Raw genomic sequence first — 24,864 nt, 5'->3', positions numbered from 1 at the left:
CACTCCTATTTGGAATTGAGGTTCCTAAACAGGTCATTGAAAAAATGCCCAAAATTGCCTGACGTAATGACCCAAACTTAATTGGATGACAATAGCAAGTTGCAAGACACAGGGTTGCTTCATGTGGAATGCATGTTATGCCTCACAGTATGTCGCCTTCCAAATGGTCCATGACGTCACTGTATGCTCCTGGACCATGAGTCATTCACCGGAACCATACAGCCCACGAGCTTGACACTGACCAACACAGGCCCGCCAGCTGGAAACTAGGTAGCATTGCCCATGAGCTTGACACTTAGGCAAACCAGGCCCATACGAATCCGACACATGGAGGGGGGGGGGGGGGAGGGGGAGGTCCACAAGACCTACACTGAATAGATTAAGCTTTCTGATGTAATACATATATTAATCTCGTGGGCTTTGTTTTCCTCGAGTGTCGAGCTCGCGGACCGCACAGCTTGTGGGCCTATTATATTTGATGCCGAGCTCATTGACCTTGTTTATCTAGTGTTTAGGTCACGGGATGTATGACTCGTGGGCTGCGTAACTCATGGGCTGTACGAGTCGGGTTGTTTGACTCGTGACGTACATCGCTGATGAGGTGGGCCTGTTGTTTTCTGGTTAGCATCTGTCACCCTTTCATCCAGTTCAAGGGACTTTGCCATATGCCTGTTCACAAACTATTAAGCATCAACCCAAAATATGGTACTCCTCTCCCCACCTTCCATGTTTAAGCGTACAAATTTTGTCCAGTGTAAATTGGATAATGTTGCATATAATTTCATGCAAGCTATAGTCTGCATAACTTACCCAAACAAATATTATATTTGAGGTCACTGCCATCACTGAAGACACGTAAGCTTCATTTCTGAAATAATTGACCGCTCACATTCCTCAGACCTGTTACTATGAACCAATGCTTTAAATTGGAATGTGCATACATACTTTGATTATAACGTCAAGGCGTGATTTGTACATGATTAAACATTTAGGATTAAACCAATGAAGCCAAACATCAATATTTGCAATCCTACACAAATTTTTAGTGATATTCTAAAAGTCTGACCTCACATTGTCCTTAGAGGTCAAAGTTGGATATACTCAGGGTAATGACCAATGTTCTGTGGAATGAGAAGACACTTCTTATACAATGGAGTATATGCTAATAGCATAATGCATGATTGCACACCAGGTAAACAGTTAACCATTGAATATACATCAAATATCAATATTTTGATATTTTGAGGTCATTGACCTGTCACAGTCCTCAGAAAGGCAGAGACGCGTAAATAATTTCCCTTGATCTGAGGAATAGGAAAAAGATTCAGTTGTAACACAAATTAATTTTTAGGACAGCGTTATGTTTATCATCAACCAATTGCACCAAATATCAAAATTCTGATAATTTGAGGTCAATAATTGACCTCTGGAGGTCATTAGAGGTCAAAGGTAGAAACCTGTCAAGGATCTATGGAACATGAAGACAATTCCAATGTAACAAAAATGAGTTTTTAGTACATCATTACCATATTCAACATTAATCAATGACGCAAAATGTCATTTTCTATCAAATTTTGAGGTCATTGACCTCTGGAGGTCATCAGAGGTCAAAGGTAGAAACCTGTCAGGGTTCTATGGAACATGAAGACAATTTCACTGTAACGAAAATGAGTTTTAGTACATCATTACCATATTTAACATTAATCAATGACGCAAAATATCAATTTTTATCAAATTTTGAGGTCATTGACCTTTGGAGGTCATCAGAGGTCAATTCAGACTTACCTCCCGATCTTAAAATGAATCTCGTAACATGTACTAACACTGGTGAAAGTTTCATGCTTTAGTCAAATTTTGCACAATTTTTCGGCTTATCTGCTCTACTATTCTGACTCTATGTTCATAAAACACGAAGCTGTCCCTTCATATCCTACCCGGTAATCCAGTAAATGTCAATGCCTTTCACCAAAACTATTTTCGCTAAATCTGTATTTTCTTTTACTGTTCCGAAATTTCGGATTTCTCTTGATAGTATAGTATAAAAGAAGTTTTAAAGGGTATGTACAGTTCTGGTCGAGGTGAGAATTTTGCTTTTAACGTTTTGCGAGATATTCAGAAAGCACTCTATGAGATGTCAAAGATCATGCAATTCTAAGGGGTATCAAAAGTTTATTTGATGAAAATCGGTTTTGAAATGGCTGAGATATCCAAAAACAAGGTGAAACAAAGAGATCCTAATAAAGGTGGGGCATGTCGCCTTTTATTATTATCACTTTTTTTGGATATCAGCCATTTGAACACCAATTTTCATCAAATAAACGTTGAATCCTTTTAAAAATTACATGCTCTTTCATATTTCATGAGATGTTTCTCACTATCTCACCGAAGAATGTTCAAAACATGAATCCCCACCTCAACCAGTACTGTACAGTCCCTTTAAGTTTGAATGCCTTTACCATTGAATTAAAGACATTTTGAAGAAATGTTACACTTCAGAATGAGTTATACTTTTTGCAATATTTTTTTAGCCACAATGGTTTACAACAACTCCATGTAACACTTCTTTATTTTGAGGAGCTTATATCTCATGCCTCACGTGCCCTGGTTTTGACCCATCATCTTCCTCTTCCCTCTCGCTTTTCTCTGTCCACCGTGAAGGTAGTCTATTCCTGTCATTCATTACTCACCTTTCCTCTTTCTCTCATTACAAGGGATTTATCTCGTGTGTGTTCATGTGCAATGCACTCCCGTTAAAACGAAATGCTCAGGACCGGCAGTTTTTTTTTTTTTTTTTTTTTTTGTTTTTGTTTTAACGAAATTTCATTATAACCGAACAAATATAATATGCAATGTATAAGGAAAAGAAGGAAACCACGCATAAAAAAATTTGTTTGTTGAATCCTCATCATACGCTGGAAAGCTATGTGAGATGGGAGAATACCTTTTTAATTTCGTTTAAATATTACATTTTAAAAAGAGCATAAAGTTGTTTGTGTTGTCACACATGTGGAGAAAATGACGGTGTAGGATTTGGTTACAGTTCGCTATTCCAAAAGTTCTTTTCTTACTATAAAAGTACGCTACTCCGAAGGCTCCTTATTCCGAAGTTTTGCCATTCCCGGGATTCCGATGGTTTGTTTATCTGAAGGTTCGCATTTCTGAAGAATCATTATTCCGAAAGTTCATGATTTAGATCAAAATAATATATTGTTCATTTTCCGAAGGTTCGTTGATCTGAAAATGAAATGAGGTTCGTCATTTTGAAGGTTTATAAATCAAAAAGTGAGAAAGGTTCACTATTCAGAAAGTCCTTTGTTCCGAAGGCTTTTTCATCCGAAAATGAAATAAGGTTCGTTATTCCGAAGAAATTTTGTTAATGAAAAAAAAAATGAGAAAGGTTAGTTATTTCGAAGATTTATTTATCTTAAGACGATTATAAGGATTGCGGTTCTTAAGTTTTGTTGGTGTACTCTCCTTTTTTCACCATACATTAACGATATTTTTGTAATGTTCCGATTAACGAACGTTTTGAATTCCTATCATGTTCGGACTAACGAACCGTATAAGAATGAGAATAACGACCATATTTTATTATCGGATTAACGAACCTTTGTTATGGAATAACGCCAAAATGTGCTTAATATTTCATTTCCGAACTATTACGGACATTTAGTTGTATCAGAATCTGTGTTTTGTATTAAAGGACTTCGGAACAATGAAACTAACCTTATCTGAATTCAGATTATTGTATTACAATAATGCAAGTTCCCCTCGGAAACTGTGCGTGATACACGGAGTGAACATTCAATGATGCGTTCGCTCATGCAGAGACGCTTTAAAATGCTTGTTCCGCTACGCATTTTCGAATGCGATCCGCATTTCGTTAAAACGGAGCACATTTCCTTTATTTTTCTTTGTCAGTGGTGCTCAGAAAATACTTCGTGATAACGAAAATTTTGTTATAACGGTCTTCGTTATAAGCGAATTGTGTACCATAGACTTTAATGGCGATAATTTGGGGACCAGAAGTTTTGCTTCGTTATAACGAAATTTCGTTATAACCGTGTTCGTTGTAATGGGAGTGCACTGTATCTTTATTTGTGTTCTTCGTCTCTGTCTTAATTTTCTCTCTTTGCATTGTTTCATCAATTTTGTAACTATTTTACTGTTATACCGTTAACGCTCATTTCAGAATTGCCCTACTGCATCATTGGGCATTAACAACTAGTATATCAAGAATGTGGGAAGAGATTGTCACCTCCTTGGTATGATCACCGCAGAGCATTACCTCCCTTGACAATTACTCCTTATTAAAATTAGGCTCCAAACAGTCATCCCTCTTACAATAACTCTCCCCCAGAAAATTACGTTTCTTATTGTTATTTTCGAACAACGTTTGCTATTTGAATTGAAAAAAAAAACATTTTTTTCACTGCATATCGTCTGGTTTTGGTTGAGACCTAACTTCAGGTTTTAAATATCTTTTGGGTGAGAAAATTAGAAATCCCTTACGAAATATTAAAGAGCATGTTATTCCAAGAAGGATTCAAGTTTTTGTGAAAAAAAAAATACTCTTGAAATGGCCGGGATAAAACAGAGCAGCCATATAATGTAAAAAGGATTCTGTCAACTACAACTCTCTATAGATCTATTAAAAAAGAGGGTGCAGGACAAAAGACTTCGTTAACAACTAGGGGTGTTTTGTAAAAAAAAAAAAAAAATACCATTAAACTCGTAATATTTTACTCTTTCTAATCAGACTAACTTATATATGAACTGGATTTCCCCTTGAAGTGTCAAGAACATTTAACTTGAAAACTAGCACAATTCTACTTGTATGTAAAACAAGCTGTAATCTTACTCTTATGACAGATTAGGGCACCGTTTGATAAAAGTTGCCAGTTATGACATCTTGTTAGTCTCTAATAATTTCAATAAAACCATGGGTTCTGCTTGATTGATAAGCTCGAGTCACCGACTTGTTACCATGGACCTGCTTTGATCGACCTACAACGATTGGTAATTGTGTGGAACTGACAGCTTGTCAGGACTGACTTCATAAAACCGTGCCCGGATCCTATCAGAAATTATGGCTTTATGTCGAAGGGTCCCTCGCTAATGTTAAGGAAATATGAATTGCAGTGAAATCAACTCTCCTTTTCTTATGTTTATCTTCTAATGTGTTATAACGGTAGAAAATGACAAGCCAAAAGAGTAAATGATGACAGTGTAAGAGAAAGGTGCATCTTCTGATATGGTGTTATGAACTTATGGAAAAATTACAAAGGGTGGTACTTCTTTCGGGGGGCGGGGAGGGAGGGTTGTCCAGTAGGTATCAGGAAAGGGCGGGGGTGGGGGTCGGGGTATGGTTATGGGGGGGGGGGGGGTAGTAATCCGGGTGGTAGTTCTCCGGGGGTAGTTCTCCGGGGGGTAGTTATCCGGGTGGTAGTTATCCTGGGGGTAGTTATCCGGGGGTAGTTACCCAGGGGGTAGTTCTCCGGGGGTAGTTATCCAGGGGGTAGTTATCCAGGGGGTAGTTATCCGGGTGGTAGTTATCTGGGGGGTAGCTATCTGGGGGGTAGTCATCCAGGGGGTAGTTACCCAGGGGGTAGTTATCCGGGGGGTAGATGACCTAAGGGTAATTGCCCTTGGGGGTAGTTGCCCTAGGAGGGTAGATGACCGGGTGGTAGTTGTCCTAGGGGGTAATGGCCCTGGAGGGTGATTGCCCTAGGAGGGTAGTTGTCCGGGGGGTTGTTGCCCTAAGGGGGAATAGACCTGGGGGTAATTATCCGGGTGGTAGTTATCAGGAGGGTAGTTGCCCAGGGGGTAAGTGCCCGGATACGCTACTATACATCAAGAGATGATACATACATGAAACACAAAAATTTGTATACGTTCTGATATAATGCAACTGCTGGTTTGTTAGTTAGTTAGTTTGTTTGTTTGTCTGTTTTGAATTACCATGGTCTTTGTTGGGGGAAAGATGAAGAAAAGTAGTAGACGGTGTATCACTCTCAAATCCGGATGATTGCGATAAGTGTGTATCCCTGCCCTTTCTATACAGGTAAACGATTTAAGCTTGGTATGCTATTATAAAAGCCTGCATGTGTCACGCAGAAGAACTGATTCCGCGATCACTTTTAACCTTTCATAAAATTCACGTTTTAAGATAGTAACGACAGCTTGTAGGAGATAGAGTAAGTTAGCGTCCCTGACTGTGGTTCTGAAGACAAAAGGGGACTGAAAAATTATTTTGCAAATTAGCAGACATAATGCCGATCCTCCAACACTGTTACTCCATTCCGTCACTGATTCTGCTATCAATGGCGACGAAAGAATACTGGTTGCGTGATTATCCACCCCTTGATAGCAGGAAGTTTACCTTTCATTGTTTAAGGCTTCGTTGATGCGGGGTTTATTCGGATACAAGGCGTGAACAGTGTCGTCCGAGTTCTTTCATTCGAAATTCCTCAGAATACGCAATTCAATGGGCAATTAGCGCTGCTACTTCGCAAAGCTGTTAGCCAAATTCTTTGCAGACTTGACCTCTCACATGTCAGCTACACGCAATACACGACAAACAGCTATCATTACACACATTCTGATCAAAAAACAAAACAAAATGAAAAAACACACTTTTGAGTAGCGACACAGCTTTCTGTCCCTTTCTCAATTAGGTCCTACTTCTAAAAAATACACAGATGACAAGAGTCAGAATATCCTCAAAAGGGAACACGACATATTTGGGCATTAATAATGTTTGTCTTCCGATTTCTCTCCATGCCGTCACGGCCCAAACCATCATAAGAAATAGGGCAATAAGTTTTATTAACCAGGGAAGTAATAGTACGCATTACATACATTTGGCGAATTATCACACGAATTGTCGACTTTATAAAAACGATAATACATTTAATTGACAACTTAGGCCCTACTATATCTCCAGAGATGAACTTTAAACAGCAAGTCACATACCAGGGAAAGAAAGTTATGATTATTTGAATGAATTCATTAATGAGGCCAATTAAAAACCGTTGTAAAAGTACACACTCGCATAAAGAGGTTTCAAGTTCGATATATGATCATTGTATTAGCTCATAGATAAAGTATCATAAATTTTGCGTGATCGTTCGATGGAATTATTTTTTTCAGCGCGATTTGTGCGTCACATCAATCACCACTTCATGAAATGGAGGGCATGTATCAAACGAAACTCGCTGGTCATGCAATCGATAGCCTTGGTCAGCTCACTATTATTGCGTAATATTCTAAAGCCCTCGCCGCTTGGCCGCCGACGCCGACGCGCGCATCATGCTTTGTTTTGTCTTCAATGGGGTCAAGAGCAATGCCTCATTAGCATACACCCTAGCAACGGAGGCGGAGTCTCGATCGGGCAAGAACAATAGGTGCGAAACGCAACGCAAAGGCGAGAGTTCGAAAAAAATGTAACCGAAAAAAATTGTCTCAGAAAAACTGTGATTTGGGACACTTGTACTCATTCTTACACGCTGAAATTTTCTGTACAAACAGATAAAACATCAAGGAATCAAAATCCGTAATAAAAAAATTTCGACCAGAGCAGTGCTTCCCCTTCATTTTCGGCTCATTACGGGAAAACTCCCCGTGCGACTTATGACTCATTTCGTCGGAGCGCCACACATATTCCAGAGTTTGTCTGGCTTATCTCCAACAGTTATTGTTCCTCCAAAAAACAGTAGCAGCTGATGAAATTTTCTTTACTTCTCTATTTGATGATGTTTGTCATTTTTTCCACATATATAGATCCTTCAATTACATCAGTCCAGTTCATCAGTAAGGAGTGCACTGAACAGCAGTTGGGGCTGGCCCCCACAGAACAGCTTTTAGTCTGTGCCTCAGGTATCTAGTTTATAACTGCAAAAGTTTTTTAAAAATAACTGGTTGACAGTACCAAAGATATCTGTATAATTGTGTGTTAGACATGTCAGGGTAGTATGGAGTTGGACTCCATGTACATTGTAGGAAGGCAGCAACATGAATGACATACAGTATCTCTGGACTGAGGAATGTAGATAAACTTTCACAAGATATCTTTGTTTTTGTTTTCTTCATTGCAGAACTAATTCATTAGCCTTTGCTTATCAGTAATCTCTCCCCCCCCCCCCCATGAAGGGGGAAGTAAGCAAATATTTAAAGGATTTTTTTTTTTTTCTTCGTTTTAAAACCAAAAGAACATAGGTACATGATGTCAGCTTTTCAATGTTTCACCTTGATGCACTAGAGCTGAAATGTCAAATGGTGAAATAATTCTTTTGTACAACCGTCTTGAGATGAACTGTATTCCATCGTGACATGGTGAAATAGAAATGTTAGATGAGAAAAGTAGTTAAGAGATTTACCACATTCTCCTGTACCATATCAAGATGTAACATTTCTTGAAAGAATGGTGTATTGAGTGCATTATACCATCTTATTAAAGCAAGACCTTGCCTACCATGCCTAATCTCTCTGTATTCCCTTCCTTTACACTGTGTATATAGGCATGATGGGATCCTGTATAGAGTATTGGACCCTGAAGAAAGAAGCCATCCACTTACACAAGCTTTTCCAGGCTGGCTCACCTCATCATAGAGACATGCCCACTACATTGGTAGGCGACTAGCCTTGACTCCACTCTTTTTGTTTTTCCTCTGTCTCCTAGTTTTTTTGGGATTTCCCTCTTTCACTTCTAATATTTCAGTGTAAACAAGTTTGATGAAATGTAACAAAGCATCTTGCACCTTATTCACAGAATCATACATATGCTAGACATTATAGACCTGGAAAAAATGAAACACTATTGGGCAATCTCTTTTTGTCATTATAAGCTCTGTATTTCATGTAATCATTACATTTGTTTTTGGCCTGTAAGTTCATTATTGAGTTGTAATAGTAATGATACACGAGCATGATAAGGAAATTATTTTTTTTGCATGATATGAATTAGAGCGGGTTTGGCATTGTAAATATTGTTTGGCTGCCACACTCTCATAAGAGAGAGAGAGAGAAAAATATAAATGTACAGATACATAAGGTTTGTGAAGGTTTGTTTATGGAAAATGTGACAAATTACCAGAAAAGGGACAAATATTGTTTAAAGTATGAGGGGCGACTAAAAAGTTTTGAGCCTGCGAGAGATGGTAAGAGGCAGAAATACTTTACTACCATATTTTCCAACATTGTCCCCCTGTGAGTCCACACACTTCCTCCAGCGGTGATGGAGTGCCTGGATGCTGCTGTGGTAGAAGATTTTTAGTTGGTCCTCCACCTAGGAGTCGACAGCATCAATGACCTTCTTGTCGGTGGTGCAGCGTTGTCCAGCCAAATCCTTTTTTGAGATTCAGGAAGAGGCGGAAGTGCAATGAAACTGCACACTGTAGATCTGGTGACTAGTGTAGGTGTGGAACAACTTGGCAGCCATTGCTACCACTGATGAATGCACTAGAGCTTCCTGGTGGAACTCGACCCATTTGGATCATTCTTCACCTCTTGTCTTGATGTTTTCCCTTTAGTAGCTTCAGGAGGTCAGAGTAAAAATATCCATTGATAATTCCTTCCTTCTGGAGGTAGTCTACCTTGCTACAAATATATGACCCATATATTTGTTGGGTGGGATTAAGATATGTGAAAAATTTAATGGACCCAATTTGGTCTTCATATGTTAATCCTTTCTATGTGAGGCTCAAGACTTTTCAGGCACCCCTCATAATTATGTATTGAGCTTTAAGATTACTTTTTTTTTTTTAAATTCCAGAAATGGGTGTTCGGAGCAACTTACACAGACTCTTCGGTCATCACAGCTATCGCCTTGCCCAAGCTTCCCCTCAAGCTCTCCATGAACAGTCTGTACAACGGACCAGGCATGGCCTTCGCTGTCGCTAACCAAGATGGCACCATCAAACTTCTACACAGGTATGGATGGATGTCGAAACTCCTTCAGAGCTTACAGGTTGTACATGAAGCCTTATAAAAAAATATCAAACTTCCTACTGTAATTGCAGTCAAATATTGTCTCAAAGTGACACTATCAGGACCACTTTCTTTGTTCTGACATCAACAGTAAGATGTTAGCACAACAAAAGTTGTGATGACTGCTGTAAAACCTGTAGACCTTAGCTAAATTATGCCCCGGATGGTTCCATGACATTTACTCCTTCAACAATTGCTTCCATGAAATGTATGCACACTAAGCTAAATACAAATTCTGCCCACAAACATAACCCTAATCCCCTAAACCTCACATCAAATTAAACTAAAACCCTATCGCAACCCTGTAAAAACCTTAACTCTATAAAGTCCTTGAAAAATGAGACCATAGCAATAATTGTTGCAGGAGCAAATGTTGTTGTCACCGCCCCAGATATTCTGTTTCCCTAATACACTTGTAACATGTTATACATTGTACATAAGAGATTGTGTGTTGGTATTTGGCATGTATAGTGTACATGTAATTGTACTGAACTTCAGGAAATATTATTTGTATTGTTATTGCTGTTGTTGTTTGTTTTCCTGTCTATTTCGAATGTTACAGACCTTCCCTCAAGGTGTGTGCTGCACTGCGCTACGAGGGAGTCCTCAAGGCTGATCCAGGACCTCCTGGTAAGGTTCTTTGAATATCTCAACCCATCTGCATATTCTCTCAACCCAGTCGATTATCCCAACCACCTATGCATCATTCTCATCAATGCCAGCATATTGGTGTTACCTCATGTACCTCTGCACTTTGATAGCTGTGACTTACCTTGTTATTTACATGTATACCGTATTCACTGGCGATAAGGCCGCACTATACGTATTTGTAACAAAAATAAAGCAGTAAAGTCGGGGTGAGGCCTATACGCCAGGACAAGGAAATTACGGTATTGTCCAGGTCTATCCAACTCAAAAGAGAATCACCTGCCTGAGCAACACACAATCATATATGGGACTATGCAGTGTTACATGCCGATTGATATTGTTGTTGTTATTGTTAGGAAACATGTGGAAACATAAAAATAACAAAGTTTCTTTTTTGAAAAAAAAAATAACGGAGAAAAGCAATGAAGTTTTGATCAGCACAAATCCCTCTGATTTTTTGTTTTGTTTTGTTTTTTTCATCACCAATGTTGGGATGCGGCTTATGGAGTTAAATTGTTTTGGGATTACATGTGTATGTTTGTAGGTCTACTCATCAAGTCATGTACAAAGTGATGCATTGCATTCTGATATCTCATCTTTTCCAAATCTCTCCCTCACCTCCCGCCCAGCAAAGAGGCCGAATCTCAACGGCAAGCACCTGGTGTGTATGGAGATGTCTGCTACGTGTTGCAGCCTTCTGGCCATCGATCGCACTGGTGCCCTGTGCATCTTCAAACTGGAGCCGACCCTGGGGCAGAACCTGGATTCAGGTGAGGATGCCCCCCGCCCCGTCCCCTACAGCTGCAGCCTTGTTTCATTCCCTGACAGTGTACACACTGCAGGCAGTATACCTCTTGTGTAGACACCACACCCAGACACACACCACATTCAGTCCCTTCAAAAAGACACCAAACACTTGATATTTAATGCGCTAAACTTCAAATTTCCTCCCTAAGACACGACACTGTGACGTGCACATGAATTTTACAAAGTAGAAAAACACACAAGTTGTTGTGTTTTAAATTCTCACACACTGTAAATGAAACAGCGATGTCTTTCACAGTGGCTTGTGAATATTGAGGTGATAAAGTTGTCTCCTCACTAAGTTTCTCATAGCTTTGTACACAAATCTCCTCATGAATTCCTTTTTGTGAAACAAAATTTCAAAAGAAATTGCATTTATTATATTGCATTGCAGGTGGTTTAATAGACTACACATACACTAAAAATGTGGAAAGTACATGTATCACCCTGTACATCATCATGTGTATCATTTTACCAAAGAAACATCTGCAGAGAAGATAAACTTTGTAACAATGTAACACAGCATGAAACTAGCATATTTTTACAGCATCTTTTCATGAACAGTTACCAAGTCCTGAAACATGTCAATCATGTATGAACCAATATATATGTGGAGTTGTCAGTAAAAGAAATAAAGAAATAAAAAATGAATAAATAAAAAACCCCATATTATCTTCTGTTATAGATAGGGTTATATCTCTAGAACATTACCACTCTGTGAGAGTAGCTATGACTCCACATACGTTGTAACTGTGTCTAGCAAGGGGTTTAGTTGTATTTGGAAAAAAAAAAGAAATCTTGTGTTTTCCCCCCATGACAGGCACAGCCCGAGCTCACACCATATCACAGGTGGTCCACCTACTGGAGTACTGTCTAGTCACAGGGTACGACTGGTGGGACCTACTCCTTACTATCATCCCTAGTAAGTCCAAGATGAGAAGTTACGAAGCTTACAAAGGTTTACAAAGCTGTCAATTTTATTATGTTAGTGACATTTAGTTTGCTTATTCTTTGTTTTTGTAAATTTTAAGAAGCATGCTTTTATGGCATGTGCAATTTGTCTTTTTTATTGTTGATCCAAATAAGACCTTATTGCCATCTTCGCAATGTCTTTTTATCTTTATTAGTATTATTTCTTTTCGGTGTGTTTGTTTGTGTGTGTGTGTATTTTGTTTTTATCTGCAGAGATTGACAGCCTTATGACTTGTATTTTTAAAAGCAAAATAATCTGTTGAGATTGATGAAAGGTATGCCCTTAGTGATGGTTTGATCATAACATTTCTAATTTTTTTTTTTTTTTTTTTTTTTTTTTTTAACGGGAAGTCCAGGGATTTTCTTAAATTCATATTATGTAGTTCATAAATCGACAGCTCCATGTTTAGATATGTTGAATTAAAACCAATACTCTGAACCCCCCCCCCCCTTAAAAAAAAAATTAAAAAATACACTGAACAGGGATGACATTGCACTTTCACCATAAGAACGCACGAGTAGAGGCTCACATATATAAGAAATGTAGGAGTGCAATGCCATTACATTACCCCTTGCTAAATAAGGTCACCTGTGGAGAATTTATGCATGCTTTCTTCTTTTGTTCTGCTTCCTTGAGCCCGTACTCATGCATTGTTATGGTGAAACTGCTATGTCTTCATCCCTGTTCATTGTGATCCTACTCCTCCATGAAAATATGATGCCACAAAAGAGCGGTCCTGGGGACCGTCTCATGAAACTTTTTGTCAGTGATTTACACTGACAACTGTTAAAAGCTACTGAAATCCTTGCGTCTGATTGGCTGATAGCAAATTTGTCGGTGAAAACCTCTGACGAACTCGTTGATGAAACGCCCCCCTGATCAAATTTCTCTCTTCTGTGAAACTTCCTGCAGACATGGTGGATACAGTGCTGGACCGACTGTCGGAATCCGTCAACAGACAATCTAGATCAACTCAAGAACTCCTCTTCACCAGGCTTGTCGCTGTGAAGTCTAGCTTGTACAGGTATAAAGTGCTGACCATAATCAGGACTCGATACTAACGGTGGCCCGGTGGCCCAGGGCCACCAAAAATGAAAGTCGGGCCACCAAATTTCAAAAATGTTCAAATTTTTGAAAAGTAGGGGCCTATGTCTATAAATTGGTAACTTTTTGTGCTGGAAATGCATTAATGCATGCAGTGAGTGTGTGACTCATTAAAAAAAAAAGAAGAAGGACTTTTAATTGTTTGTATTGTTTGTTTTTTGGGGGGGCCACCAAAATTTTCTCTCGGGCCACCAAAATTTTAAAATTGATGATTTTGGTGGCCCCATCGGGCCACCAAAAACAAAGTTAGTGTGGAGCCCTGCCATAATTATCATCATCCATGATCAGGATGGTCGATTGTACAAGATTCCTAGTTGTGTTGCTCTGTAATGTAGCGTTCCTGGTCGTGTTGCTCTGTAATGTAGCGTTCCTGGTCGTGTTGCTCTGTAATGTAGCGCTCCTGGCTGTATTGCTCTGTAATGTAGCGTTCCTGGTTGTTTTGTTCTGTAATGTTTACACTTGAGCGTTGATAATTTGAATAGCAGCATCTGAATTGGCTCCTGCGAAGTGGGCACAGTCTGTAGTTTAACAAGAATGACAAGATGAAAAGTGTAAAGTAAATGGCTTGTTTGTACATGTTGGAAATACATTAAAATTGAACATGTGATTGGAGCAGTCCAAATATTCAGAAATAAAAGTAGATCAGACCACGTTAAAAAACTTCTTTTGACTCCGTGACAGGTTGAGGCATAGAGAAATACATAGCAAAGTGTGGTGGTTACAGGACAATGCTGTTGTTATCAGAACTACATGTATGTCGGCTGTATCCAGCCTCGGTTGCCGTTGGACACTGAAGTATAGAAAGTGGAAATGAGAAATGAGTAAGGTACCATTTTCAAATAGTAAATGGTCGCAGTGTGATGGTAAGAGGTGGCAGAGAACACCCTGTACATACTTAACAAGGTAGAGCTCAGTGGAATAGATACATCTGAATTCTTATCTATTGACAATTCCAAGTTCTTATTCTGTTTCAAAAATAAAGACCATTCACCATATATTCAAAGTAAACTGCACATAGTTTTGAGTAATCTGACAGTGGCTAAAGAGGTCTTTTCTCTTGGTACTCTGTGCTAGGTTGGCTGCCAGTGGATCAGGCAAGGCTGTGGACTGCTTTGGCAAGCTGCTCCTCCACTCGACCTCAAACGTCTTCAAGTCCCTCCTCAGACCTGTCAGTAGCTCCGCGCAGGACAAGGGGCCGGCTGAGAGGCTCACGAGTAAGTGACACAGCTGCTGAGGAGTATGTGGTCTTTCCCCTGATGTTTGATATGTTACCTCCCAACTCCAAACCCACAAAAAGTCACAGATTACGATTCTTTTTAATGGACCAATATATGTCGTTTTTGGGTTGACTGACACAAATTTTTCAAATTCATCGTATCTCAGAGAATAATCTTTTTTCTACCTACACTATAACAATTTGGAAGCTTAAACCAGAACTGAAATTGTGATATTAGCAAGTGTTTCTGCACCATATTCTTTTTCTCTTTTTTTTTAGGACAGGTGCCAGTTCCACTGTGAAATAGAATGTATTTTCATTGATACAGCACGCCTGAGTGACCCTCATCTTTAAATCCTCTTTTATCTCTTTTGTATGAAACTGCACCTCCTAACTCACTCTAATTTTAATCACTTTTTTGAGTGGGTTAGAATGGCTCAATGTCAAGAAGTTGTGTATCATTTTAAAGCTTAGAGCTTACTCTTTTAAACTATGTTGAAACATGGAAATTCATTTTAGCTTACTTTTTGTGGGTTTTAAGCTGGGCGGTGACATACAGCTTGTATTTCTCCTTTTACAAATACGGTCTTTAGATTAAAAATATGGGTTTTCTTTCATTTCATTTTAGCAAAAGTGATATGTTGACTTATGTCATTTTCAGACGAAATGTTTAAACTCAAGGGAAAATTGTGGGACAATGGCATCATCTTATGTAATTTGTATAAGAAGTAGATGCAATGACTAGGTCTCCTTTTTTCTTGCCGAATGTATGTATTTCGTCATTTTACTCTTTCATGTCTATATTTCATTGTACAATCCATCATTGTTTCTGTGTGACATTATTTTAATATTAAAATCAACTCTGAGAATGTAGTGGCAATGCAGTAAATGCACTTACACTAGGATGCATGCATTGTAACCTGCAATTACTGACGTTCATATCAAACAGCCCAATGAGTGGTGCACAGGTAATGTCATCTATAAAGACATATTGAAAAAAAGAAGAAAAGAAAGAGACTTATTCAAAAGTATAAAGGAAGGATAACAAACAGACACTCAAGCAGTCATAACACAGTGTATGCTTTGCTGCTGTGGCTAAGATTCTATCTAGATTTTATCTGCTATGTTGTTTGTTTGTCGCTGTTCAACCACTACAACCAGGGGACTTGAACCAGAGACCTTATGATTGATAGTCTGTTACCTTATCCATTAATCCACAAAACCTCTCGTCATTTTTCTGCATGCCTTCAGAAATATCAAATGTAGCTATCATTTACTTCTGGTGTGTGTATCTTCTTTTTTTTTTAAATAGATCTTTGTTCAACCAGCATGGAAACAGATCCAACCAACCTTCTGAAGAAGTTGGACACCAAGGAATACTATGTGGAGCCTTGTAAGTGCATATTTTATCTATTCTTCCAAGTATATTTGCCGCAAGTTGTTGCAGCGGTAATTATTTGTTTTCCCTGCTGTAAACTGGTAAATTGATAAGTGGTTGGAAAAGACAAACAAACAAACGAACAAAGCTAAGATCCGACCTGTTCATGGGAACTTTATATTTCCAGGTATACAAGCCAACATATGCAAGTGTTGTATGTTACAACCTACAGAGAATTTATGCCTGTATAACCTTGCTGTCTTGTGACTGTAAATAACTTTAAAGAGTGTAGTGTCTCAATGTATTTCTATATAGAGTTAATATCAGTCCTTCATCCATTGGTCATTCATCACCAACCAGCTGAGAAACTATTATGTATGCAGGACCTGACATTAGTTGTGGCTCGCTGACCTTGGGCCATTAAAAATGGATGTCGGGCCACCAAATTTTCAGAAAGTCTTCCCTTTGGTGGGCCGATCACACTGAAGATTCAAAATGGATTGCAATGTTTCTGTTTGTTTTGGGCCTTTGCAAAATTTCCGATTTTAAGATTTTAGTGGCTGGAACGGGCCAGTTAGATTTGAGCTCTTATGTATGTACGTATTATATATCCAAGTTTATGTTTGGTTACAATGAGCAGTAGCAATGATTCTGCTCATGCCATTTCTTCTTTATCTCCTCTTTCCCCCACAGCAACGTTACAGTCCCTTCAGCCACTAATCCAGTGGGTGGCTGATTACACCATCGTCAGTCTTGCAGCCGTGCCCCCTCCCGGCAGTCCAACCAACAAACCTGGGGTGAGTGAATGAAACATGGCTCAAGTTTCAATGCGGCTATTCGCTGCTGCACCAAATTTAAAACCACCTCTTTTTACCATTTCATAAAACAAATAATGCACATTTATTAATCAGATGGTTTTGAAAATCATCTTCACTGATTCCTGTACCAAATGCAGATTAAAGTCTCTCCTTGTTTTTATGCAGAGTGCTACGTAGTTGCCTCCCATCCTGGCTATTTGATTTTTGTTTTTATTTTTTATTTTGTTTTGTTTATTTTGTTTCCATAACAATTTATCTTTGCCAATTGTTAACATCTTTTTCGAATACACAGATGAAATGTATTCAAAGGACCCTCTCTGATTCTTGTCAGTGGCTTTCCTAATTCTCTCTTTCTTGTCAGTGGCTTTCCTAATTCATGCACTCCTGTCATCATCCTGTACTCTTCTTGTTTACGCTACTTTTCCTTGAATGGCTCATCTGTTTTATATACCCATGTAATGTACGTATGTTCTTTTCTCCATACAGGTGAGTCTGATGCGAGACGTCCCCACCCTGGTAATGCTGAGAGAGCTCCTGCTCATGACACGAATGTGGGGCAGACTGCAGAAGAACTGCCTCCCCGTCTTCACAACGACGTCAGGTAATAATGAGTGTTCACCTGTGCCAAAGTGTAAAAGGTGATGTATTCATGACATGGTATATGTGTGACACTCATGCATACGCACAAAATTTTTTTAAAGCTCACTGAAAGCATGATTTTTTTTTTTTTTTTTTGGGGGGGGGTCTTGATTTTGATTGTTTTGTCTTGATTCAGTATAGCTGCCTGTACCTGTCAGGTCTCCATATGGGTGGTTATGTCATAAAAGCATACTATGTAATGCATGTCAGTGTATGAAGTGTTTGATCGTTATCTTTTGTCTCAATGAGTGCATACTACATTCTGTGTGTGTGTGTGTGTGTGTGTGTGTGTGTGTGTGTGTGTGTGCATTTTCAGGTCGACTTTATGGGAGTTTCACTAAAATCGTGATTGATTTTCATTGATTCAACGTTAATTACTTTCTGAGACATGATTAAGTGTAACTTTCAAAATGTTACCACCTCGTATGCTATTTCAGTGCCATTTCTGGATTAAAAGTATATGTTTCTCTTTTCTATTTGCAATCTCTCCCCCCCCCCCCCCCCCCCCCCCCCCCCCTTTCCAGATGAACTTGATGTGCTTGCCCTTCTCTTTCGGCTGGTGTCACAGATCTGGGTTAACTACAAAGATGAGCAGCCTACAGAGCTGGACGAATCTCTCATTGGTAAGGGGATGACAGGAGTACATGGACCGTATGTGTGACCCTGCATCACGAAACCTACATAAAATCGCCAGACATGCCTTTTTAGTTAAGGGCATACATGTAATTAACCATTTGCTAATGAAACCAAAACCCAGCATTAGTGCTTCAAAATAGTTCTAAAATGTGAGTTAGGGATAGAAACAACCAATGTAAAAATTTGAATCAGTATAATGGATGTTATAAAGTATTGTTAGATATACAAAATGTGAACATTAGAGATAATAAATATGTTTCCAGACTAGACCATCTGCAGTTATGGTTAATTGAGAAAAACAGTGATTTCTCCCTATATTTTAGGCTTTATTGCAAAATATTTATATGATAGGATGTTTGTGATACAGTTGACCTACACATGTGCATAAAATGTGATATCTTGAGCAGTTTTTTAAATCACTGCTCCCAAAGGTAAACAGGACCTTCAAGGGCAGGTTCTGAAAGAGCAGACTCTAGGCTTTAATATGATGTATAACTCAACACAAATGGACTTTCCTAAAACCCAAGTAAAAAAAAACGGAAAGAAAGTATACATTCTGGACAAGTTTGTACTGAGAAAAGAGGCCTTGAAGTACGTAGAGGGTCACCATTCAAGTGCTTAATCTCACCATGCTGTGCTCTGTGCAATGAATGGGACAAAAACAGGAAGAACAACTCTGTCGAAATCTCAAGCACAATATCTTCATTATGAAATGTAGGGCTTCTTTTTCTCCTCCTTTGGTTTGTATTGGTCTTGTTGCAGTTAGTTTTGTGAGGATCCTGTGGTTGCCAGTAATTAACCAGCCAAATCATCTACAACATGCAATATCACAGAAGTTTTCAAAGTACTGTTGTCAGAGTATTACGAAATGTGGGGCTTCTTTTTCTTCTCCTTTAATTCAGATTGGTGATGTCGGAGTTGATTTTGTGAGGCTTCCATGGTTTCCAGTAATCAATAGCCAAATCATCCACAGCATGCAATGTCACAGAAGTTTTCAAAGTACCGTTGTCAGAGTATTACGAAATGTGGGGCTACTTTTTAGATTGGTGATGTCGGAGTTGATTTTGTGAGGCTTCCGTGGTTTCCAGTAATCAATAGCAAATCATCCACAGCATGCAATGTCAGAGAAGTTTTCAAAGTACTGTTGTCAGAGTATTATGAAATGTGGGGCTTCTTTTTCTTCTCCTTTATAATTCAGATTGGTAATGTCAGAGTTGATTTAGTGAGGCTTCCATGGTTTCTAGTAATCAATAGCCAAATCATCCACAGCATGCAATGTCACAGAAGTTTTCAAAGTACTGTTGTCAGAGTATTACGAAATGTGGGGCTTCTTTTTCTTCTCCTTTAATTCAGATTGGTGATGTCGGAGTTGATTTTGTGAGGCTTCCATGGTTTCCAGTAATCAATAGCCAAATCATCCACAGCATGCAATGTCACAGAAGTTTTCAAAGTACCGTTGTCAGAGTATTACGAAATGTGGGGCTACTTTTTAGATTGGTGATGTCGGAGTTGATTTTGTGAGGCTTCCGTGGTTTCCAGTAATCAATAGCAAATCATCCACAGCATGCAATGTCAGAGAAGTTTTCAAAGTACTGTTGTCAGAGTATTATGAAATGTGGGGCTTCTTTTTCTTCTCCTTTATAATTCAGATTGGTAATGTCAGAGTTGATTTAGTGAGGCTTCCATGGTTTCTAGTAATCAATAGCCAAATCATCCACAGCATGCAATGTCACAAAAGTTTTCAAAGTACTGTTGTCAGAGTATTACGAAATGTGGGGCTTCTTTTTCTTCTCCTTTAATTCAGATTGGTAATGTCAAGGTTGAATTTGTAAGGATTCCACAGTTTCCAGTAATCAATAGCCAAATTATCCGCAGCATGCAGTATGACGTGTGTACTTGTCTTCTTGTCAGTATTCTTCATGATTGTAAATCATGTCACCTGTGTGTAGGTCTTCTTCCTGTATGTCCATTTTCTTTCTCCGGCGATCTGTCTTAATTCTCTATTTCATTTTATGGAATTTCAAAAAATATGTGCTGTGCATCGCAAACCAACAAAAACTGGCATAACCCGATTCTGTGTGATTACTCTGAATAGGTGAAATGCGTCAACTTTATCAATTCTTAGTCTGTTTGAGAGAGAGCAAATTTTATAAAGATTTAGATCATTAAACAATGCCAAAACACTTTTAGTTAATCTAGCGTAGGCTTTCTAGGATGTACAAATTTTGACTACGAGTGTGAGAAATCTCACACATGCTTTCAACTCTAATAACTGTTGCATTGGTGACACTATTGCACTGGAAGTTTGTATTGGTCACGAATAGAATGTACTTAATAAGTGTGCAAAATTTCAGCCTAAATTGATGATCCCTTCATAAAAGAGGGACGGCAAAAAAGGATTATATCTCAAAGTCGATGACAAACTAGCCATAAAGTTCAATGAGAATGTTGGCAAACCGCAACAAGACAGGTTGTATTATTGCTATTAAAGTGACCATGGGGGCACTGTGGCATAGTGGATGAGACTCCCGACTCCTAATTGGAGGACCCAAGTTTGATTCCCCGCCCAGTGCTAACATTCTTTGACAAGATGTCTTTACCCACCACGTCCCTCTCAACCCAGGTGTATAAATGGGTACCTAACAACGCTAGGGCAATAATTATGGCAGGATCCTCTGGTAGAGCAGTGACAACATTGAAGTGGCTACCCTGGATAAATAAGACCCGATTATTATTATTATTATATTCTTGTATATATCCTGTCTTTCCCTTTTGAACTGTGATTCTCCAGATGAATGCACACTTCTGCCAAGCCAAGTTGGCATACCACCTTGGGATTTGTCTCCAGTCACTGAAGGTAGGTCAAGCTTTCTTAACTCTCTATGTGCCAGGTCGGAAACCCCCTTTGTGCCACATTACTCTGAGACACCAACGTAGTCATGCTTAGGAAAAGCGTTCTGTTTTTCATCAAATTAAGATAGTCAAACACTACATAAAATGCAAGCTACATGTGCCAAGAATGGAATCATGGGAAACGCCTTCACTGTACTGTGCCATTTGGCGATTTATCGAACGGTTTAGGCGGGTTTGTGCATTTGAGCAGAATATGCGAACTTGGCACACCGTTGACTGAGTCGGGTGTGCAAACGTGGCACATGAAGAGTTAATAGGTAATGGCTATCTCTCACAGGTTCCTAGACAATTACCCCCTAGACAATTACCCCATACCCTTCCCCTTCCCCTGACCCTAATCCTAATCCTGAACCTACGTAAACCTAACCATCACCCTAATCCTTACTCTAACCTTATCACTAACCAGGATTTATCTATGTGTAGGTGATCATCGTCCTCAGGGGGGTAATTGCCCTGATACGCTTTCACAGAGCCCAATGATTTTTTTATGATGTATGGATATACTGCATTTGTGGAGTGCCTACTCTGCTAACATTATAATCAAAGAACACTATACAGATGCATAACCATTATACATAGTGCAGACCTACAATAAGTATGGAAATTAATTAAAACACCTTTGTTCATAGAACCTTGATATGTTTCCTTATACTCATTCAACGGAGATGAATTGGGAATAATTACCCCAAGAACTAAATAGAGTTTTCCAGATAAAGACATGTAGCCTCACTTTAACGATAAAATAATCCCTATGATTATTAAGTGATATATCATCACAGTCATCTCATACTGTAAAAAGTATGCAAGACCATCTGATATGTTGCATATAAGGGGACCATTGCACTATATTCATTCAAGTACAAGGGAGATTAGACCATCTCATGCCTTGTTTTGTAAAGGGGAATAATGTCCAAAATTTGGTGATTGGTGCTGCTAGTAACAGATGAAGGCAGATATTCATTTTAACCCATTGAGGACAACTGATTTTGCTACAACACGCATTTGCCTTAGACACTTGCCAGAGTATACGCGGAACTCGTCTTCAAAGGGTTAAAGATCCCTTTGTTCTGGTAACAGTAGATGTGTTGGGTATTGGCATCAACAGAAAGAAAGTAAAATCAAAATGAAATAAGGAAGGTGGAGGGAAAGAAAGAATGGTCCATGGTCTTCAAAGTGGATAAAACTGTTTCAGTAATCCTTTAAATTTGTTGCCATGCAATACCCATTTGACATGATGCTTAAATCCTTTCTACCTTGCTTTCTTTCTCCCTATTTTCTTTCTCTTTGTTCTCGCTCCCTTTGCCCAGGTTACACGGGTAAGATCCACGTTCGTCATGGCCAGTCTTCCTTCCAGTTTGGCATGCTGCCAGGCCGCATGATCAGCATCGCTACGTTCTCCTTCGGCCCCGAGATCTACACCCGCTCCCTCATGGACCGTCTCCACCAGAAGTTTGACCTTGTCCGCAAGATGAGCTTGGGCGTGAAGCCCCACAAGGACATTCGCCGCTGCTCTAGGTATGTTTTGACTCGCAGTACCTTCATATTTGTGTCGTTTATCATACATAATTATACTTTATCAAAATATGACAAACTTTTCATTGTTGGGGTGCTGTGCTTAAAGGACAAGTCCAGGTGTGGATTGAGTGAATGTAGCAATACCGTATTAGTAGAACACATCAGTAAATGTTTCAGGAAGATCAGACAATTAATTCAAAAGATATGAATTTGTTAATTTTCAATGCCCCCATTGCTGGACAAGAAGACCATTTCAGTTTGTGATATGAAGAATTCCTTATACAGAATTTTCAACTTATTTTCACTTTTCTGGCATGATAAAAGAGTACTTGATTTACCACTTTGGTAAAGCAGGGGGAATAATATTACCCTTCTCAGAAGTCAGTCACAAGTCAAGGGAATGTTCACTTTTTAACAAAATATGACATTTTGTTAAGTTCTTGTTATATTTTCTTTATACTGTTCTACAAATGTAACATCACAACTGTAGTGGTCTTCTCATTCAGCGATTGTGGCACTGAAAATTAAAAAATTAACAACTTCTTCATGAGTTTTCCTCTTTTTTCTGTGTAAAGTCATGAATAGCAAAACATGTAGAGAAAGTTACATCTGAATGTCAATTGTAAAACTGAATGCTGTGTATTGTTCAGTAGTTGGTACACACAAAAGGTAGCACTAGTTATTTTTTCAGACCATTCAGCAGTGATTTGCGCACTGAAAAAAAAAAAGGAGACAAACTAATATTTAAGGCTTGTGCTGTCATGTGACTGTTTCCGTTTGTTCACTGACCAATCAGGTGCTCCTGCATCTCTCTGCTACCTCCGATCACCTCCTCTTCCAACACGGTGCGCATCTTGTGGGAGAAGCGCTGGGAGAGGGGCTGCCTGTGCGGAGGCCTTTGGAGGAAAGTCAGCGTGCACCCCTCCTGATCCTGTCCATCTTGGTGGCTACCAGCCCCCCCCCCCCCCTTTACTGTAGCTCATTCCAAGCACACCCATAGACAGAGAGAAGTGTCTCCTCTCCCTCTCTCACGCGCTGTCTTTGGATTCCAGTAACCGTGGGTGGATACCGATCTCCCCAGCTCGTTCCACCATTTCCAGAGAGAGAGGGATGCGGTCTTCTCTTTCTTGTGATCCCAGTCAACTTGGAGGATCCTGCCCCTCCTTAGCTCATGCTACATTTACACTATGTTCCCAGCGGCCACGGCAGGCCTGTTTGCCCAAAACGTACAGCGTCTGGGTGGATGGGACATTCTCCTGTTTTTCCCTCTTTGTATTCTAGTCTTGTTCGTTCCAGTCCTCGCTCAGGTGAACATATGGCTATCAGACGCTGTTCCCATGGCGCCTGGTCAAGCAAGACAACACAATATTTTCTGTCGCATCCCACTACAGACCACCTCCAAGTTTTGTTTTGGCATATTACGTGCCATCGCGTTTTGTTGCGTTCACCCCATTTTATTACGGCCTTCCAGGCCTCTCATTATCACCGGGACTACCGTGGCAAATTTTTTGACGGTTTAAAAATCTGACACGGTATCCACGGCAATCTCGGCCTGTCACGTTTGCCTGTGCCGTCCCACCAGGTTGTCTTGTGTCCATCTTGTTTTGTCCATGGTGGCCATGAACATGGTGTAAACGCAGCATCAGTCTCAGCAAACTAAATGTACCCCGAAAGAGGAATGTTGTTTCTCTCCCGTCGGATTCCAGTAACCATGGGTAGAAACTAACCTTAACTCTTTCCAACATTTCGAAGAGAGGAGTGTATTATTGGACCCACCCATTACCCCGTCCGGGCCCCAGAGAGGGTGGGAACCCATGGTCTTTCTCGCCTCTCCCCAGGGGGCTCCTCAGTGCATATGTGGGCTCTTAACTCTTCTGACTGCACAGATACACTTTCCAGAGCTTTTCAAATAAACTAGAGTCATTCCCGGCTATCTTACCAGGGGGATATAGCAGGTAACTACATGTACTACACTTGATGATCAAATTAACACTCAAAGTGTTTTTTCATCTGTAGCATGTGACCTGCATGTAATTGATTTATTGCTTGCACAAGCTACTTGTGAAGGACATTACCTTTATGAAAACATTTGAACAAAACACTTCTCCTCTGTATCTGTGATTATGTGGTATGAATTCTGCAATCAATGTGTCATTGATGTATTTTGATAATTTACCCAGTGACACTCTTTGAGGGAGACCTCCTGATGATTTCAGACTTTTACATATGGACA

General features: G+C 39.5%; 1 protein-coding gene across 1 annotated transcript in view; it reads left to right on the top strand.

Moving 5' to 3' along the window:
* Positions 1–23,560, top strand: part of LOC139736257 (mediator of RNA polymerase II transcription subunit 16-like) — a 44,114-nt gene extending 20,554 nt beyond the window's left edge. Inside the window, exons 8-22 of the mRNA XM_071646989.1 lie at positions 7,783–7,878; positions 8,520–8,629; positions 9,773–9,930; positions 10,550–10,617; positions 11,265–11,405; positions 12,260–12,361; positions 13,325–13,436; positions 14,591–14,730; positions 16,045–16,125; positions 16,804–16,907; positions 17,415–17,529; positions 18,092–18,190; positions 20,995–21,060; positions 22,424–22,631; positions 23,428–23,560. Coding sequence (XP_071503090.1) covers positions 7,783–7,878; positions 8,520–8,629; positions 9,773–9,930; positions 10,550–10,617; positions 11,265–11,405; positions 12,260–12,361; positions 13,325–13,436; positions 14,591–14,730; positions 16,045–16,125; positions 16,804–16,907; positions 17,415–17,529; positions 18,092–18,190; positions 20,995–21,060; positions 22,424–22,631; positions 23,428–23,560 — 1,733 coding nt within the window. The remainder of the gene's footprint in view (positions 1–7,782; positions 7,879–8,519; positions 8,630–9,772; positions 9,931–10,549; positions 10,618–11,264; positions 11,406–12,259; positions 12,362–13,324; positions 13,437–14,590; positions 14,731–16,044; positions 16,126–16,803; positions 16,908–17,414; positions 17,530–18,091; positions 18,191–20,994; positions 21,061–22,423; positions 22,632–23,427) is intronic.
* The last annotated feature ends 1,304 nt before the right edge of the window (positions 23,561–24,864 follow it).

This window comes from Diadema antillarum, unplaced genomic scaffold, assembly GCF_040938485.1.
Source record: "Diadema antillarum isolate AM-2024a unplaced genomic scaffold, OU_Dant_1.0 seq00000634_RagTag, whole genome shotgun sequence".
NCBI classification, from domain to species: Eukaryota; Metazoa; Echinodermata; class Echinoidea; order Diadematoida; family Diadematidae; genus Diadema; species Diadema antillarum.
The sequence above is the reverse complement of the archived record's forward strand: the minus strand, read 5'-3'. Positions and strand labels throughout refer to the sequence as shown.